The 19,507-nt window shown below is 36.8% G+C and overlaps 1 protein-coding gene across 5 annotated transcripts in view; it reads left to right on the top strand.

Moving 5' to 3' along the window:
• The window catches only part of AKT3 (AKT serine/threonine kinase 3), a 397,729-nt gene that overhangs the window by 228,197 nt on the left and 150,025 nt on the right, over positions 1-19,507 (top strand). For all 5 annotated transcript variants that reach the window (XM_067729502.1, XM_067729501.1, XM_067729504.1 and 2 more), the window contains one exon: positions 11,405-11,536. In XM_067729502.1, coding sequence (XP_067585603.1) covers positions 11,405-11,536 — 132 coding nt within the window. The remainder of the gene's footprint in view (positions 1-11,404; positions 11,537-19,507) is intronic.

Genomic DNA, 19,507 nt, shown 5'->3' with positions numbered 1-19,507 from the left:
TCATCTGCTATGTGTTTTTCTGTCTTCTCATTTTGCTTATCATACTGTGTTTGGGGTCTCCTTTTTGCAGGCTGCAGGTTTTTAGTTCCCGTTGTTTTTGGTGTCTGCCCCCAGTGGCTAAGGTTGGTTCAGTGGGTTGTGTAGGCTTCCTGGTGGAGGGGACTAGTGCCTGTGTTCTGGTGTATGAGGCTGGATCTTGTCTTTCTGGTGGGCAGGTCCACGTCTGGTTGTGTGTTTTGGGGTGTCTGTGGCCTTATTATGATTTAGGCAGCCTCTCTGCTAATGGGTGGGGTTGTGTTCCTGTCCTGCTAGTTGTTTGGCATAGGGTGTCCAGCTCTGTAGCTTGCTGGTCATTTAGTGAATCTGGGTGCTGGTGTTGAGATGGAGATCTCTGGGAAATTTTTGCTGTTTGATATTACATGGAGCTGGGAGGTCTCTTGTGGACCAGTGTCCTGAAGTTGGCTCTCCCACGTCAGAGGCACAGCATAGACTCCTGGCTGCAGCACCAAGAGCCTTTCATCCACGCGGCTCAGACTGGTAGTGTTGGAGGGTCTCCTGCAGAGGTGGGGGCCAGTTGTGTCTTATCGTGAGGACAAGGACCAGTAAAGCCTTCTAGTGTTGGAAGGTCTCCTGCACAGCTGGAGGATGGTTGTGTCTCACCGTGAGGACAAGGGCACTGGCAGGAGAAGTTCTCAACAGTGACAGTTTTACTTTTTCTTTTCCAATTTGGATTCCTTTTATTTCTTTTTCTTCTCTGATTTCCCTGGCTAGTACTTCCAAACCTATGTTGAATAAAAGTGGCAAGAGTGCACATCCTTGTCTTTTTTCTGATCTTAGAGGAAATGTGTTCAGTTTTTCACCATTGAGTATGATGTTTGCTGTGCAGTTGTCTTATATGGCGTTTATTATGTTGAGGTATATTTCCTCTGTGCCCACTAACTGGAGAGTTTTTATCATAAATGGGTGTTGAATTTTGTTAAAAGCCTTTTCTGCACTATTGATATGATTGTATGGTTTTTATTCTTCAGTTTCTTAATGTTCTGTATCACATTGATTGATTTCCATATGTTGAAGAATCCTTGCATCCCTGGGATAAATCCCACTTGATCATGGCGTATGATCCTTTTTATTTTTTAACGAATTTGTTAAATTGAAATATATTTGCTTTACAATGTTGTGTTAGTTTGTACTGTACAATGAAGTGAAACAGCTATATGTATCCCCTCCCTCCCTCGTCGCCTGCATCGCGCCCATCTAGGTCATCACAGACCACTGAACTAAACTCCATGTGCTATACAGCGTGTTCCCACTAGGTCTGTATTTTACAGGTGGTAGTGTATTTATGTCACACCTAATCTTCCAATTCATCCAACCCTCCCCTTCCCCCACTGTGTCCACAGGTGCATTCTCTACATCTGTGTCTCTATTCCTGACCTGAAAATAGGTTCATGTGTACCATTTTTCTAGATTCCACATATATGTGTTAATATACAATATTTGTTTTTCTCTATCTGACTTACTTCACTCTGTATGACAGATGGTAGGTCCATCCACATCACTACAAATGACCCAATTTTATTTCTTTTTCTGGCTGAGTAATATTCCATTATATATATGTACCACATCTTCTTTATGTTTTCATCTGTTGGTAGATATTTAGGTTGTTTCCATGTCCTGGTTATTGTAAGTAGTACGGGAGTGAACATTGGGGTACATGTGACATTTTTTTAATATTAATTTATTTTATTAATTTATTTTTAGCTGCATTGGGTCTTCGTTGCTGTGCACAGGCTTTCTCTAGTTGTGGTGAGCGGGGGCTGCTCTTTGTTGTGTAACACAGGCTTCTCATTGCGGTGTTTTCTTTTGTTGTGGAGCATGAGCTCTAGGTGCGCAGTCTTCAGTAGCTGCAGTGAACGGGCTTAGTGCTCCATGGCATGTGGGATCCTCCCAGACCAGGGATCGAACCTGTGTCCCCTGCATTGGCAGGTGGATTCTTAACCACTGTGCCACCAAGTAAGTCCCTGTGACTCTTTGAATTACGGTTTTCTCTAGGTATATGCCCAGTAGTGGGATTGCTGGGTCATATACTAGTTCTATTTTTAGTTTTTTAAGGAACTGCCATACCGTTCTCCACAGTGGCCATATCAATTTACATTCCCACCAACAATGCAAGAGTGTTCCTTTTTCTCCACACCCTCTCCAGCATTTATTGTTTGTAGATTTTTTGATGATGGCCATTCTGAACCGGTGTGAGGTGATACCCTCATTGTGATGTTGATTTGTATTTCTTTAATAATTAGTGCTGTTGAGCATCTTTTCATGTGCCTCTTGGCCATCTGTGTGTCCTCTTTGGTGAAATGTCTATTGAGCTGCATGAGCTGTTTGTATATTTTGGAAATTAATCCCTTGTCTCTTGCTTCTTTTGCAAATATTTTCTCACAATCTGAGGGTTGTCTTTTTGTCTTGTTTATTGTTTCCTTTGCTGTGCAAAAGCTTTTATGTTTAATTAGGTCACATTTGCTTATTTTTGTTTTATTTTCATTACTCTAGGAGATGGGTCATAAAAGATGTTGCTGTGATTTATGTCAGAAAGTGTTCTGCCTATGTTTTCCTCCAAAAATTTTATAGTGTCCAGTCTTACATTTAGGTCTTTAATCCATTTTGAGTTTATTTTTGTGCATGGTGTTAGGCAGTGTTCTGATTTCATTCTTTCATACGTAGTTGTCCACTTTTCCCAGCACCACTTATTGAAGAGGATTTTTTTCTCCATCTTATATTCTTGCCTCCTTTGTCATAGATTAGGTGACCATATGTGCGTGGGTTTATCTCTGGGCTTTCAATCCTGTTCTGTTGATCTATATTTCTGTTTTTGTGCTAGTACCACACTGTCTTGTTTACTGTGGCTTTGTAGTATAGTCTGAAGTCAGGGAGCCTGATTCCTTCAGCTCTGTGTTTCTTTCTCAAGATTGCTTTGGCTATTCAGGGTCTTTTGTGTTTCCATACAAATTGTAAAATATTTTGTTCTAATTCTGTGAAAAATGCCCTTGGTATTTTGATGGAGATTGCACTGAACCTGTAGATTACTTTTGGTAGTATAGTCCTTTTCATAATATTGATTCTTCCAATCGAGCAGCATGGTTTATCTCTCCATTTGTTTTTGCCATCTTTGATTTCTTTCATAAGTGTTTTATAGTTTTTGGAGTACAGGTCTTTTGCCACCTTAGGTATTTTATTCTTTTTGTTGCAGTGGTAAATGTGATTGTTTCCTTAATTTGTTTTTCTGATCTTTTGTTCATAGTGCATACGAATACAAGAGATTTCTGTGCATTACTTTTGTATCCTGCAACTTTACCCAATTCACTGATTAGCTCTGCTGTTTTTCTGGTGGCATCTTTAGGATTTTCTATGTAAAGGATTGTGTCATCTGCAAACAGTGACAGTTTTACTTCTTTTCCAATTTGTATTCCTTTTATTTCTTTTTCTTCTGATTGCTGTGTCTAGGACTTTGAATACTATGTTGAATAATAGTGGTGAGAGTGGACATCCTTGTTTTGTTCGTGACCTTAGAGGATATGCTTTCAGTTTTTCACCATTGAGAATGATGTTTGCTGTGTATTTGTTATATATGGCCTTTATTATGTTAAGGTAGGTTCCTTGTATGCTCACTTTCTGGAGAATTTTTATCATAAATGGGTGTTGAAATTTCTCAAAAGCTTGTTCTGCATCTATTGATGATTATATGGTTTTTCTTTAATTTGTTAATATGGTGTATCACATTGATTGATTTGCATATATTGAAGAATTGTTGCATCCCTGGGATAAAACCCTCTTGATCATGTTGCATGACCTTTTAGTGTGTTGTTGGATTGTTTGCTAGTGTTTTGTTGAGGATTTTTGCTTCTATGTTCATCAGTGTTACTGGTCCATAATTTTCTTTTTTTGTGATATCTTTTTCTGGTTTTGGTATCAGGGTGATGGTGGATTTGTTAAACGAGTTTGGGAGTGTTCCTTCCTCTGCAATTTTTTGGAATAGTTTCAGAAGCATAGTTGTTAGCTCTTCTTTCAGTGTTTCATGGAATTCACCTATGAAACCATTTGGTCCTGCAGTTTTGTTTGTTGGAAGATTTTTAATCACAGTTTCAATGTCATTGCTTGTGATTGGTCTGTTTATATTTTCTATTTCTTCCTGGTTCAGTCTTGGAATGTTGTACCTTTCCAATAATGAGTCCATTTTTTCCAGGTTGTCCATTTTATTTGCATAGAGTTGCTTGTAGCAGTCTCTTATGATCCTTTGTATATTTCTACAGTGTCAGTTGTAATTTCTTCTTTTTCATTTCTAATTTTATAGATTTGAGTCCTCTCACTTTTTTCTTGATGAGTCTGGCTAAAGCTTTATCAATTTTTTTTTTATCTTCTCAAAGAACCAACTTTTGTTTTTATTGATCTTTGCTATCGTTTTCTTCATTTCTATTTCATTGTTTTCTGCTTTGATCTGTATGATTTCTTTCCTTCTACTGACTTTGGGCTTTCCTTGTTCTTCTTTCTCTAGTTGCTTTAGGTGTAAGATTAGATTATTTATTTGAGATTTTTTTGTTTCTTGAGGTGAGTTTGAATTGCTATAAGCTTCCTTCTTAGATCTGCTTTTTCTGAGTTCTGTAGGTTTTGTGTCATCATGTTTTCATTGTCCTTTGTCTCTATGTATTTTTTTTTATTTCCTCTTTGATTTCTTCAGTGATCTCTTGGTTTTTTAGCTTTGCAGTGCTTTGCCTCCATGTGTTTGTGTTTTTTAGTTTTTTCCTCTACTTGATTTCTAATCTCATATCATTGTGGTTGGAAAAGATGTCTGACACGATTTCAATTGGTAAACATTTTCTAGTGCTTGATTTCTTACCCAAGGTGTGATCTATCCTGGAGAATCTTCCGTGTGCACTTGAGAAGAAAGTGTATTCTGCTTCTTTTGGGTGGAATGTACTATAAATATCAATTAAGTCTATCTGGTCTATGGTGAGATTTAAAGTTTGTTTTTCCTTATTTAATTTGTTGCTGGATGATGTGTCCTTTGGTGTTAGTGGGGTGTTAAAGTCTCTCAGTATAATTGTGTTACTGTCTTTTTCTCCTTTTTTGGCTGTTAGCATTTGCCTTATATATTGAGTTGCTCCCATGTTGAGTGCATAAATATTTATACTTTTTATGTTTTCTTCTTAGATTGATCCCTTGATTGCTATGTAGTGTCCTACCTTATGTCTTGTAACAATCTTTATTTTAAAGTCTATTTTATCAGATATGAGTATTGCTTCTCCAGCTTTCTTTTGATTTCCTTTTGCATGGAATATCTTTTTCCATCTCCTCACTTTCAGTCTGTATGTGTCCTTTGGTCTGAAGAGGGTCTCTTGTAGACAGCATATATGGATCCTGTTTTTGTATCCATTCAGCCAGCCTGTGTCTTTTGCTTGGAGCATTTAATCCGTTTACATTCAAGGCAATTATCGATATGTATGTTCCTGTTACCATTTTCTTAATTGTTCGGGGTTTGTTTTAGTGGGTATTTTTCTTCTTTTGCATTTCCTGCCTAGAGAAGTTCCTTTAGCATTTGTCATAAAGCTGGTTTGGTGGTGCTGAATTCTCTTACCTTTTGCTTGTCTGTAAACCTTTTGATTTCTCCATCGAATCTGAATGAGATCCTTGCTGGGTAGAGTAATCTTTCTTGTAGGTTTTTCCCTTTCATCACTTTAAATGTATCCTGCCACTCCCTTCTGACTTGCAGTTTCTGCTGAAAAATCAGCTGATAACCTTATAGGGATTCCCTTCTATGTTATTTGTTGCTTTTTCCTTACTGTTTTTAATACTTTTTCTTTGAATTTAGTTGTTGTTAGTTTGATTAATATGTGTCTTGCCATGTTTCTCCTAGGATTTATCTAGTATGGGACTCTCTGCACTTCCTGGTCTTGATTGACTAATTCCTTTCCCATGTTAGGGAAGTTTTCGACTGTAATTTCTTCAGATATTTTCTCAGAACGTTTCCCTTTCCGTTCTTCTTCTGGGACCCCTACAATTCGAATGTTGGTTAATTTAATGTTGTCCCAGATGTCTCTGAGACTGTCCTCAGTTCTTTTCAGCCTCTTTTCTTTATTCTGCTCCTCAGAAGTTATTTCCACCATTCTGTCTGCCCGCTCATTTATCCCTTCTTCTGCGTCAGTTATTCTGCTATTGATTCCTTTTAGTGTATTTTTCATTTCAGTTATTGTGTTGTTCACTGTTTGTTTTTTAGTTGTACCTGGTATTTGTTAACCATATCTTGTATTTCCTTGATCCGTGCCTCCATTGTATTGTTGATGTTTTGGATCATCTTTATTATCATTACTCTGAATTCCTTTTTCATATTGCTTGCCTATTTTCTCTTCAGTTATTTGGTCTTGTAGGTTTTTACCTTTTCCTTCATCTGTAACATATTTTTTTGTCGTCTTATTTTTTTTGTTGGGTGGTGCTGTGTTCTTGTCTTACTGGCTTTTTGGCCCAAGGCACCCAGCACTGGAGTTTACAGGCATTTGTTTAGAGCCGGGTCTTGGTGTTGAGATGAGGATTACCGGGATACCTCAGTCTGATTAATATTTCCTGTGGTCTGAGGTTCTCTGTTAGTCTGGTGGTTTGGGCTTGGCGCACACTCCACAGGAGCTCAGGCCCGATCCCTGGCCTGCGAACTAAAATCCCTCAAACCACGCGGTGTGGCAAAAGAGAAGAAGAAAATAAAAGGACCAAATAGAGTGACTGATGTAGAGAACAAATGTTATGGACACCGGGGGAAAGCAGCTGGTGGGGGTTGGTGGTGGTGGGATGAATTGGAAGATTGGGATTGGCATATATACACTAATATGTATAAAATAGATAACTAATAAGAACCTGCTGTAGAAAAAAAATAAATAAAATTCAAAAAAAGGAGCAGTACAAAAACAAACAATAAAAAATAAAATAAAATTAGAAAAAAATATATTAGGAAAAAAAAATATAAGTGAAACAACTAAAACAAGGTAAAACAGAACCACAACAGAAAAAATAAGTGGGCGGGAGAAATGCAAAATGAGCAGAACAATAACAATGTATAAAGAATAAAATAAAATTAGAAAAATTTCAAAATTTATTTGAAAAAATAAAAATGAAACAACAAAATAAAATGGAACCACAACCTTAAAAAGAAAAAAAAATGCTGGAAAAGGCCTTGGCTGTGGGGGTGGGGCGGGGCTTAGTTGAGAGCGACGTTTAGGCAGGGGGCGGGACCTAGGCTCAGGACCCATGCAACCTGAATATTCAGCACTGCTGGAGAGGGCCTCGGAGTGCAGAGTTCAGAGGTAAGGCACTTGGTGGAGGTGCGGGGGCAAGGTTTAGGCCCAACTTGGTCGGAGGGGGTATTGGAGTGTGAAGTGCAGAGGTAAGGTTCTGGGTGGGGGCGGGGCTTATACTTAGCATGGCTGGAGGGAACCACAGAGATCAGATGATTAGGACCTCAGCAGGCTTTCTGGGGCCCAAGTGGGCAGGGGAAACACTGGCTGCATTCCCTTCCAATCCTTTGTTCTCCCGATAGTCTTTCACCATCCTTGTTGATCCCCTCACTGTGGGTGGGCTTCCTAAGAGTGGGAACCCCTTCCCTCCCCCAGCCGCCCCTCCAAGGCTCCAGTTCCATCCTGCCTCCACTTCTCCTCCCTCCTCCCTCCCCCCCACGTCTTACTCTGTTGCTGTGGTGTTCCTCCTGTCCCCTTAGGTTTCCGTGGTCCCCCACATGGTAGGTGCCCTAGTTGTGAGGATATGCGAACTCCATGTCCTTGTAGTCTGCCATCTTTATGATCCTTTGAATGTGTTGTTGAATTTGATTTGCTAATATTTTGTTGAATATTTTTGTGTGTATGTTCATCAGTGATATTGGCCTGTAATTTTCTTTTTTTGTGTTATCTTTGTCTGCTTTTGGTATCAGGGTGATGGTGGTGTTGTTGAGCAAGTTTGGGAGTATTCTTTTCTCTTCAATTGTTTGGAATAGTTTCAGAAGGATAAATGTTAACTCTTCTCTAAATATTTGATAGAATTCACCTGTGAAGCCATCTGGTCCTGGACCTTTGTTTGTTGGAAGTTTTTTAATCACAGTTTCAATTTCAGTACTTGTGATTAGTCTGTTCATGTTTTCTATTTCTTTCTGTTTCAGTCTTAGGAGATTGTACCTTTCTAAGGATTTGTCTGTTGCTTCTAGGTTATCCATTTTATTGGCATAGAGTTGCTTGTAGTAGTCTCTTATGATCCTTTGTATTTCTGTGGTGTCATTTGTAACTTCTCCTTTTTCATTTCTAATTTTATTGATTTGAGTCCTCTCCCTCTTTTCCTTATGAGTCTGGCTAAAGGTTTATCAATTTTATTAGTCTTCTCAAAGAACCAGCTTTTAGTTTCATTGATCTTTGCTTTTGTTTCCTTTGTCTCTATTTCATTTATTTCTGCTCTGATCTTTATGATTTCTTTCCTTCTACTAACTTTAGGTTTTGTTTGCTCTTTTTTGTTGAGTTGTGTTAAGTGGAAAGGTAGATTGTTTACTTGAGATTTCTCTTGTTTCCTGAGTTAAGATTGTATCGCTATAAAATTCCCTCTTAGAACTGCTTTTGCTGCACCCCATAGGTTTTGGATCATCATTCTTTCATTATTGTTTGTCTCTAGATATGTTTTTATTTCCTCTTTGATTTCTTCAGTGGTCCATTGGTTATTTAGTAACGTATTGTTTGGCCTCCATGTGTTTGTTGTTTTTACAGTTTTTTTCCTGTAATTGATATCTAATCCCATAGTGTTGTGGTCGCAAAAGATGCTTGATATGATTTCAGTTTTCTTAAATTTACAGAGATCCACTGAAGTCAGGTCCCAGGATTGCAGTAATCATGTATCTGGACCCACTGTTGGTGCTATGGTGCATTTTCCATCCTTAGCCTGGCCCAACCTAGATGTGTATGTGCCAACAGAATCTACAGCTGCTAAAGCTAAGCCTGTGTTTTCTGTGGGGGCACTGCTTGTTTGTTCAGATGTTCTGTAGGCTCTGAGTGTACAAGGCTAGTTTTGGAGATGTCATTTCACAGTTTGCACAGCTACAAGGAGAGATTTCAGCTTTTCTTCCTTAGTTGATGTCCCCTGGGGCTTAGCTGTGGTTACAACCCCACCTCTGTGTGTGGGTCTGCTTGTGAGGCTGCCCTGGAGCATATGAGTTTGCCCTGGCGAGGAGGGGGCTCAGAGGCTGTGTAGCAGCCAGGGTCACGGGACCCCTGGTGGCAACGGGTGCATGGGGAAACTGGTGGCCGCGGGCATGAAATAGTTGGCCCCAGTGGTGGCCCTTCGTAGTGCTCGACCATGGGTGCAAGAGAGCCTTCCCTGGCATTGATGAGGCATGTAGGGAAGCCAGAGGCCGTGAGAGAGCTGGCCCCCTTGGGGGCCCTTCTTAGTGCCCAGGGAGGCAAGGGCCAGTGCATGGGGAGAAAGGCTGCAATGGCAGCTCCTCCCCTTCTGTGTCACTTAACAATGGCCCTTTCCTGCTATGGCAGTCTGAGTTTCCTCCACAAGCATTCCCAGTTGTGGATTTCCTCACTCCCGTCTCCTCATGCTGTCTCCTCACAGCCAACAGCAATCCTCTCACTGGATTTGCTCCCCAAATCCCATATTCCAGCACCCAGCCCCTTTCCACACTGGGACACACGTCTCAGGCTGGGGCACACAGGGCTGTGACACAGACCATCTGTGTAGGTCTCACTCTGTCCTGCCTGCCACAGACCGGGTGCTGCACTCTCTTCCAATAGTCCCCAAAACTCCTCTTCTGTGCCAACTGATCTCCCTGCCGGTGAGGGGCTTCCCAAGATGTGGCAACCTCTTCTCTTCTTTTTTGCTTCTTCTTTCTTTCATCCTCCCCAGTTACATGGGGATTTCTTGTCCTTTTAGGTGACCGAGGTCCTCTGCTAACTTTCAGCCTGAGCTCTGTGAGACTTGTTCCATTTGTAGATGTATTCTTGATGCATTTGTAGGGAGAGATGAACTCCACGTCCTCCTACTCCTCCGCCATCGTGACCTTGTCTCCTTTTATTTCTTCTTAAAATTTAATTGATTTATTTTTTCTTTTCTTTCTTTTTTTTTTTTTGGCCGCATTGTGCCATGCACACAGCATGTAGGAATCCACTTCCTTGACCAGGGATCAAACCCGTACCCCCTGCAATGGAAGCATGCATTCTTAACCACTGGACCACTGGGGAAGTCCCTAATTGATTTCTGCCCTGATCTTTATTATTTTTTTCTTCTAATTCTTTTGGGTTTAATTTGCTGTTTTTCTAGTTTCTTAAGGTAGAAGCTGAGGTCATCGGTTTGAGACATTTCTGACATTTACTTCAAATGGGTGGTAAAGAGGAAAGAAATACTTCTAAAAAGGCACAAAAATCTTCAATAACTTCTGATTGTTGGTAGGATAAAACCCCAGATCCTTAAATTGTTATTTTTAAATCCCTCTAAACTGAATTTAAATTTAAGATGATAAACTGAGCATACCTCCTCTTTCATCTAAAAGCCTATTAAAATAATAGCAGAGGAATTTTTAAAAGGGACAAGTCCACAAAAATGAAAAGCTGTATGAGGGAAGGACACTAGTGGAGAAACATTATCAAAATTTTGGAAGTTTGTGGATAAATAGAGTAGGAAAAGCATTCATAGAGGGGGCTATGGGGAGCAATAGTAATTCTGCTTGGCAAAATCCTGGTAATCACCTACTACTTAGAAATGGGAATGAGAAATGAAACTGAAAACAGGCAGATTAAAGACATTCTCAGAGTTCCATGACTCCTTCTTCTGCATTGGACCAGTTGCTTTCTCAGAAGATATATTGCTGTTGTTCTTCTGTTTCTTTGCACTGGGCTCCAGAATTGTTTTCAACATTTCTTATACATGTATCTTTCTCTTTCTTGGAGTCCATCCTTATTTTGATATAGTACATTCTCAAACACTCCCTTCAATCCTTTTCTCTTAGATATATTTGGAAATTTTTGTGGAGGACATTTTTGATTGTCACATTGTCTGGGAGTAGTGGCACTACTAAATCCTTAGAAACTTGAGTTCTTGGAAGTGAGTGAAAATGATTTTATTTTCCCTTTGCCCTTACTAATAATTTGAGTAGTTGTGAGATTCTACGTTTAAAATTATTGTCTCCACTATCTGAGAATTGCTTAAATTATTTCCAGCATCCATGATTGGTGATGAGAAAGCCAATGCCATTCTGATTCTTCATCATTTAAGTGTGCTTAGAAGTTGGTAAAATTTGATTTTGAGTAGATAATGCAAATATATACATATAAGTTTACAAATAAATTGCATCAAATGTTTCATATTATGTATTTTCATTTGTATTTTTCAGACAATGAATGATTTTGACTATTTGAAACTACTAGGTAAAGGCACTTTTGGGAAAGTTATTTTGGTTCGAGAGAAAGCAAGTGGAAAATACTATGCTATGAAGATTCTGAAGAAAGAAGTTATTATTGCCAAGGTAACTGGTTACTAGAGTTGATTATTAAATTTTTGTTTATGGTGTCCACAAGTGTGTGTGTTCACGCATGCACATGACTAAAGTTTAGAAATTCCATTAAATAACCAAAATGTTGATTGTAGGCTACAGCTACAATAATATCTGTATATTGATATTTATTTACAGTATTGAAACTTTCAAAGTTTGTAATATCCTCTGACTATTAGAATCTATTGTATTCCTTTGAGAGCGAAATATTTATTCTATGTTTGTGTGTTTGGGATAATGTTTTCACTGTATATTTGTGACCTATATCACTAATTACAGTAGTGATACTTTTTGATATTTCCCCCCAATATTCTGAGTTTTTTATTATTAAATAAAATGGTGAATAGAATATTAGCATAGATTTTATGTAATCATTGAATGGAAAAGCATTATTAATAACTTTAAAATACTACAATAATAAAGCTAAAATGATCACTACAATACTTCTACTTAAAATCCATTACCACACGTAGTTACAAGCTTTATTTTTTTGTGGTCAGACCTTTTAAGCTTTATTCTTCTAGCAAGTTTCAAATATACATTATGGTATTATTAACTCTATTTATCATTCTGTACATTAAGTCCCCACGAATTCTTTATTTTATAACTATAATTTGTATTTTAAAATATATATATTTATTTATTAAATTGAAGAATTAAAATATTATAAATTATGGTTGATTTACAATAGTGTGTTAGTTTCAAGTGTACAGCATAATGACTCAGTTATTTTTTAGATTATATTCCATTATAGGTTATTACAAGATACTGAATATAATTCCGAGATATAGAGTAAAACCTTGTTGCTTATCTATTTTATGTATAGTAGTTTGAATCTGTTAATCCCATACTCCTAATTAGTCCCTCCCCTGTGGTAACCATAAGTTTGTCTTCTATGTCTGTGAGTCTGTTTCTGTTTTGTATATAGATTCATTTTTTTTTTAGATTCCACATAAAAGTGATATCATATAGTATTTGTCTTTGTCTAACTTACTTAACTAAGTATAATAATCTCTAGGTCTGTTCATGTTGCTGTAAATGGCATTATGTCATTCTGTTTTATGGCTGAGTAATATTCCATTGTGTGTGTATGTGTGTGTGTGTGTGTGTGTGTATATATATATATATATATATATATACACACACACATATACATACATACATATGTGTGTGTGTGTGTGTGTGTGTTTGTGTGTGTGCATGCCACATCTTCTTAAGCCAACCGTCTCCTGATGGGCACTTGGGTCATTTCCATGTCTTGCCTATTGTAAATAGCACTGCTGTGAACATTGAGGTTCATGTATCTTTTTGAATTAGAGTTTTTGTCTTTTCTGGATATATGCCCAGGAGTGGGATTGCTGGATCATATGGTAGCTCTGTTTTTAGTTTTTTAAAGCATCTCCATACTGTTTTCCATAGTGGCAGCACCAATTTACATACCCACCAACAATGTAGGAGGGTTCCCTTTTTCCATACCCTCTCCAACTTGTATTATTTGTGGACTTCATGATGATAGTCATTCTGACAGGTGTGAGGTGATACTTCATTGTGGTTTTGATTTCTCTAATAATTAGTTATGTTGTGCATCTTCTTTGGAGAAATGTCTACTTAGGTCTTCTGCCCATTTTTTAATTGGATTTTTTTTTTTAATATTGAGTTCCATGACCTGCTTGTATATTTTAGATATTAACTCCTTGTTGGTAGCATCATTTGCAGATATTTTTCTCCCATTCGATAGGTTGTCTTTTGGTTTTGTTGATGGTTTCCTTTGATGTGCAAAAGCTTTTAAGTTTAATTAGGTCCCATTTTTTATTTTTGCTTTTATTTCTTTTGTTTTTGAATATTGACCTAAGAAAATATTGCTTCAATTTATGTCCTAGAATGTTTTGCCTATGTTCTCTTCTAGGATTTTTATGGTGTCTTGTCTTATATTTAGGTGTTTAAAACATTTTGAGTTTATTCTTGTATATGGTGTGAGGGAGTGTTCTAATTTCACTGATTTACACACAGCTATCCAGCTTTCCCATCACTACTTGTTGAAGAAACTGTCTTTTCTCCATCTTATATACTTGCCTCCTCTGTCAAAGATTGACTGTAGGTGCATGGGTTTATTTATGGACTCTCTATTTTGTACCATTGAGCTATATATTTGTTTTTGTTCCAGTACCATGCTGTTTTAATTACTGTAGCTCTGTAATGTAGTCTAATGTCAGGGAGCATGTTATTTCCAGCTCTGTTCTTCTGTCTCAAGATTGCTTTTGCAGTTTAGGGTCTTTTGTTGTTCCATATAAATTTTAGGAATATTTGTTCTAGCTCTGTGACTAATGTCATAGGTATTTGGATAGGAATTGCATTAAATCTATAGATTTAATGGGTAGTATGGCCATTTTAATTATATTAATTCTTCCAATCCATGGGCATTCCATTTCATCGTTGAATGATCTTCAGTTTCCTTTATCAGTGTTTTATAGTTTTCAATGTATAGATCTTCATCTCCTTGGTTAAGTTTCTTCCTAGGTATTTTTTTTTATTTTTTTACACCATTTCAAATGGGATTGTTTTTTTTTACTTCTTCTTGTTGATATATCATTATTAGTGTAAAGAAACCAATTTGTGTATAGTGGTCTTTTATCCTGCTATCTTGCTGAATTCATTTATTAGTTCTAATAGTTTTTATGTGGCAATTTTAGGGTTCTCTATATTGAGTATCATGTCATCTGCAATTAATGACAGTTTTATCTCTTTCCTTCCAATTTGGATACCTTTTATTTCTTTTCTTATCTGATTGCTGTGGCTAAGACTGTCAATGCTATGTTAAATAGAAATGGTAAGAGTGGGAATCCTTGTCTTGTTCCTGAATTTAGCAGGAAGTCTTTCAGCTTTTAACTGTTCATTTTGTGTTGGCTGTTGTTTTGCTGTAAACTGCCTTTAATATGTTGAAATATGTTCCCTCTCCCTCTATACCTACTTTGGTGAACATTTTTATCATAAATGAATGTTGTCAAATACTTTTTCTGCATCTATTGAGATGATCATCTGGTTTTTGCCTTTCCTTTTTTTTAATGTGGTATATCACATTGACTGATTTGTGTATGTTGAACCATCCTTCTGGCCCTGGAATGAATCCAAGTTGATCATGGTGCATGGTCCTTTTTATGTCATGTTGGATTCAGTTTGCTAATATTTTGTTGAGGATTTTTGCATCTAAATTTATCAAAGATATTGGCTTATAATTTTCTTTTTTTTGTAATGCCTTTGTCTGGTTTTGGTATCTGGGTGATGGTGGCCTCATAAAATAAATTTGGAAGGGTTCCCTCCTCTTTCATTTTTTCAGAATAGTTTGAGAAGGATTGTTATGAGTTCTTCTTTGTTTGTTTGTTAGAATCCCCAGTGAAGCAGTTTGGTCCTGGATTTTTGTTTGACAGAATTTTAAAATTACACATTCTCTTTCACATCTAGTGATTGGTGTGTTCAAATGATCTGTTTCTTCTTGACTTAGTTTTGGCAGACTGTATATTTTTAGAGATGTACATTTCTTCTAGGTTGTCCAGTGTTTTGGCATACAGCTCTTCATAGTATTCTCTATGATTTTTTGTATCTCTGTGGTATTGGTGGTTGTTACATCTCTTTCATTTCTTATTTTCTTTATTTGGGTCCTCTCTCTTTTCTTCTTGGTGTGCTTGGCTAGAGGTTTTTCGATTTTATCTTTTCAAAATAAACAGCTCTTGGTTTTATTGATCTTTTCTGGGTTTTTTTTAATCTATTTTATTTATTCAATCTCTGATCTTATAATTTCTTGTCTTCTGCTGACTTTGGGTTTTGTTTGTTCTTCTTTTTCTAATTCTTTTAGGTGGTAGGTTAGGTTGTTTATTTGAGATTTTACTTGTTTCTTGAGGAAGGCCTGTATCCCTATGTACTTTTCTCTTAACACTGTTTTGCTGTATCCCATAGATTTTGTAAGGTTGTGTTATCATTTTCGTTTGCCTCGAAGTATTTTCTGATTCCTTTTTTGATTTCATCGTTGACTCATTGATTTTTAAGTAGCATGTTGTTTAGTCTCCCCATGTTTGTTCTTTTCACATTTTTCTTTCTGTGGTTGATTTCTGTTTTCATTCAGAATTTTGTACCTTTTGACCTCCATCACCCATTTTACGCACCTACTGCTTCTCACTGTTCTCTGTGAGTTCACGCCTTTCTTTCTCTCCTTTCTTTCCCTTCCTTCCTTCCTTCCTTTCTTTCTTTCTCTTTCTTTCTTTCTTTCTTTCTTTCTTTCTTTCTTTCTTTCTTTCTTTCTTTCTTTCTTTCTTTCTTTCTTTCTTTCTTTATTCTTTCTCTGTCTTCCTCCCTCCCTCCCTTTCTCTCTCTCTCTCTCTTTCTCTGTTTCTTTCTCCCTTCCTTCCTCCCTCCACATATAAGTGGAATCAAACAGTATTTGTCTTTCACTGACTTATTTCACTTAGCAAAATGCCCTCAAGTCCCTTCCATATTATTGCAAGTGGCAAGATTTACTTCTTTTTGTGGCTGAATAATATTCCACTGTGTGTATCACATTTTCTTCTTCCATTCATCCATTGATGGATACATGGATTTATAAATTGTTTCCATGTCTTGGCTATTGTATATAATGCTGCAACCTACAGGGAAGTGCAGCTTTCTTTTCACAATAGTGATTTTGTTTCCTTTGGACAAATACCCAGAAGTTTAGTTGCTGGATCAGATTGTAGTTTTAATTTTTTTGACAAACTTCCATACTGTTTTATATAGTGGCTACATCAGTTTACATTCTCACCTGCTGTGTACGGGGGTTTCTTTTCTCCACACCCTCGCCAACATTTATTTCTTGCCATTCTAACAGGTGTGAGGTGATAGCTCTATGTGGTTTGGATTTGCATTTCTGTGATGGTTAGTGATGTTCAGCACCTTTTCATGTACCTGTTGGCCATCTGTATGTTTTCTGTGGAAAATTGTTTATTCAGATCCTCTGACCATTTTTCAATCAGATTGTTTGGTTTTTTGCAATTAAGTTATATGCGTTCTTAATATTTTGGATATTAAACCCTTACCAGATATATGACTTGCAAATATTTTCTCTCATTTAGTAGGTTTTATTTTCATTTTGTTGATGGTTTCCTTTGCTATGCATAAGCCATTTATTGATTTTTCTTTATGATATCAAATTTAAAAAATTAATTGACACAACTGGTGTCAAGAAGCTTACCACCTATATTTTTTCTAGTAATTTCACGTTTTAGGTCTTACATTCAAGTTTTTAATCCATTTGGGGTTGATTTTTGTGTATGGTGTAAGAAGGTGGTCCAGTTTCATTCTTTTGCTTGTGGCTTCTTAGTTTTCCTAGCACCATTTATTGAAGAGAGTGTCCTTTCCCCATCATGTGTTCTTGGTTCCTTAGTTGTAAGTTAATTGACCGTATATGCATGGGTTTATTTTTGGGCACTCTGTTCTGTTCCATTGATATTTGTGTTTGTCTTTATGCCAATACAATGTCATTTTGACAAGTATAGTATTGCAATATAGTTTGAAATCAGGGAGCATGATGTCTCTAGCTTTGTTCTTTCTCAAGATTGCTTTGGCTATTTGGGGTCTTTGTTGTTACATACACATTTTAGGTTTTTTTGTTCTATTTCTGTAAAAAATGTCATTGGAATTTTGATAGGGATTGCACTGAATTATCAAAGCCTTGTAGTTTTAGGTGAACAGGTCTCCTACCTCCTTGTTTAACTTTGTTCTTTAGTATTTTAATTTCTCTAATGCTGTTATAAATGGTATTTTTTTATTAAAAACTTTTCTGTTTTTGAGACTTTGTTATTGGTGTATAGAAACCAATTAATTTTTGTATATTGATTTTGTATCCTGCAACTTTACTGCATTTGTTTATCAGTTCTACTACTCTTTAGGGTATTCTGTATATAAGATTATGCTTATGCAAATAGAGATGGTTTTACTTCTTCCTTTCTGATTTAGATTCCTTTTATTTTATTTTATTTTTTTATTGTCTAATTGCTCTGGCTAGGACATCCAATACAATGCTAAATAAAAGTGGTAGGTTGGGCCTCTTATGTTGCTCCTGTTCTTAGAGGAAAAGCTTTCCGCTTTTTTCCACTGAGTGTGATGTTAGCTGTGAATTTGTCATATATGGCCTTTATTATGCTGAGATATGTTCCACCTATAGCCACTTTGTTGAGAGATTTTATCAGAAATGGATGTTGAATTTTGTCAGATGCTTTTTCTTTATCTTTTGAAATGATCATATGATTTTTATCCTTCCTCTTGTTAATGGGGTGTATGACGTTGAATGATTTGCAGATGTTGAACCATCCTGGCATCTCTGGAATAAATCCCACTTGATTGTGGTGTATGATCCTTTTAATGTATTGTTGAATTCAGTTTTCTGATATCTTATTTAGGAGTTTTGCATCTATATTCATCAAAGATATTGGTCTGTAATTTTCTTTTTCTGTGGTGGTGTTGTGTGCTTTTTGGTATCCTGGTAACACTGGCCTAATAAAATGAGTTTAGAGTGTTTTGTCATCTTCTATATTCTTGAAGAGTTTCAGAAGAAGGACTGGTACTAATTTTTCTTTAAATGTTGATAGAATTTACCAGTGAGGCCATCTGATCCTGGGCTTTTATTTTTTGGGAGATTTGTGATTACTGATGCAAACGCCATGTTCATTATTCATCTGTTCAGACTTCCTATTACTTCATGATTCAGTCTTGGTAAGTTGTATGTTTCTAGGAATTTATCCATTTTTTCTGAGTTATCTAATTTGTTATCGCATAATTGTTCACTGACCCTTATGATCCTTTATATTTCTGTGGTATCAGTTTTGAATGTTCTCCCCTTTTGTTTATGATTTCATTTGAGTCATCTCTCCTCATTTCTTTTTTTTAAATTAATTTATTTTGTTTATTTATTTTTGGCTGCATTGGGTCTTAGTTGCTTCATGTGGGCTTTCTCTGGTTGCAGCAAGCGGGAGCTACTCTTCGTTGCGGTGTGCGGGCTTCTCATTGCGTTGGCTTCTTTTGTTGCAGAGCACGGGCTCTAGGCATGCAGGCATCAGTAGTTGTAACACGCAGGCTCAGTAGTTGTCGTGCATGGGCTTAGTTGCTCCGCAGCATGTGGGAACTTCCTGGACCAGGGCTTGAACCTGTGTTCCCTGCATTGTCAGGCGGATTCTTAACCACTGCGCCACCAGGAGAGCCCTCTCCTCTTTTCTTAATTTGTTTTGCTAAAGGTTTGTAAATTTTATCTTTTCAAAAAGCCAACTCCTGGTTTTGTTGATTTTTTTAAAAAGTGTCTTTCTAATCTTTGTTTTGTTCATTTCTGCTCTAATCTATATTATTTCCTTCCTTCTGTCAACTGTGGGCTTACTGTGTTCTTTTTCTAGATCCTTAAGGTGTAAAATTAGGTTCTTTATTTTAGATTTTTCTTTTTTCTTAAATGTAGGCATTTATCACTACCAACTTTCCTATTAGAATTTCTTTTTCTGCATTCCATAAATTTTGGTGCACTGTGTTTCCATTTCTTTTGTCTCAAGAATTTTTTGATTTCCCTTTTGATTTCTTTTTTGACTCATTGGTTCTTCAGAAGTGTTTTGCTTATTTTCTATATAATTGTGAGCTTTCCAGCTTCACTCCTGTTATTTTTAGTTTCATACTACAGTGGTTGGAAACTATAGTTGGTATAATTTTAATCTTCTGAAATTTGTTATGACTTGTTTTGTGATCTAACATATACTCCATCCCAGAGAATGTTGTGTGTGTACTTGAGAAGAATATGTATTGTGAAGCCGTTGGATGGAATCTTTTGTATATATCTGTTAGGTCCAATTGCTCTAAAGTGTAGTTCAATCCGTTATTGTCTTGTTGATTTTCTATATGGATGATCTTTCCATTGTTGAAAGTGGGGTACTGAAGTCCTTT

The sequence above is a fragment of the Pseudorca crassidens genome, chromosome 2 (assembly GCF_039906515.1).
Source record: "Pseudorca crassidens isolate mPseCra1 chromosome 2, mPseCra1.hap1, whole genome shotgun sequence".
Lineage (NCBI taxonomy): Eukaryota > Metazoa > Chordata > Mammalia > Artiodactyla > Delphinidae > Pseudorca > Pseudorca crassidens.
This window is presented reverse-complemented; position numbering and strand designations above follow the sequence as displayed.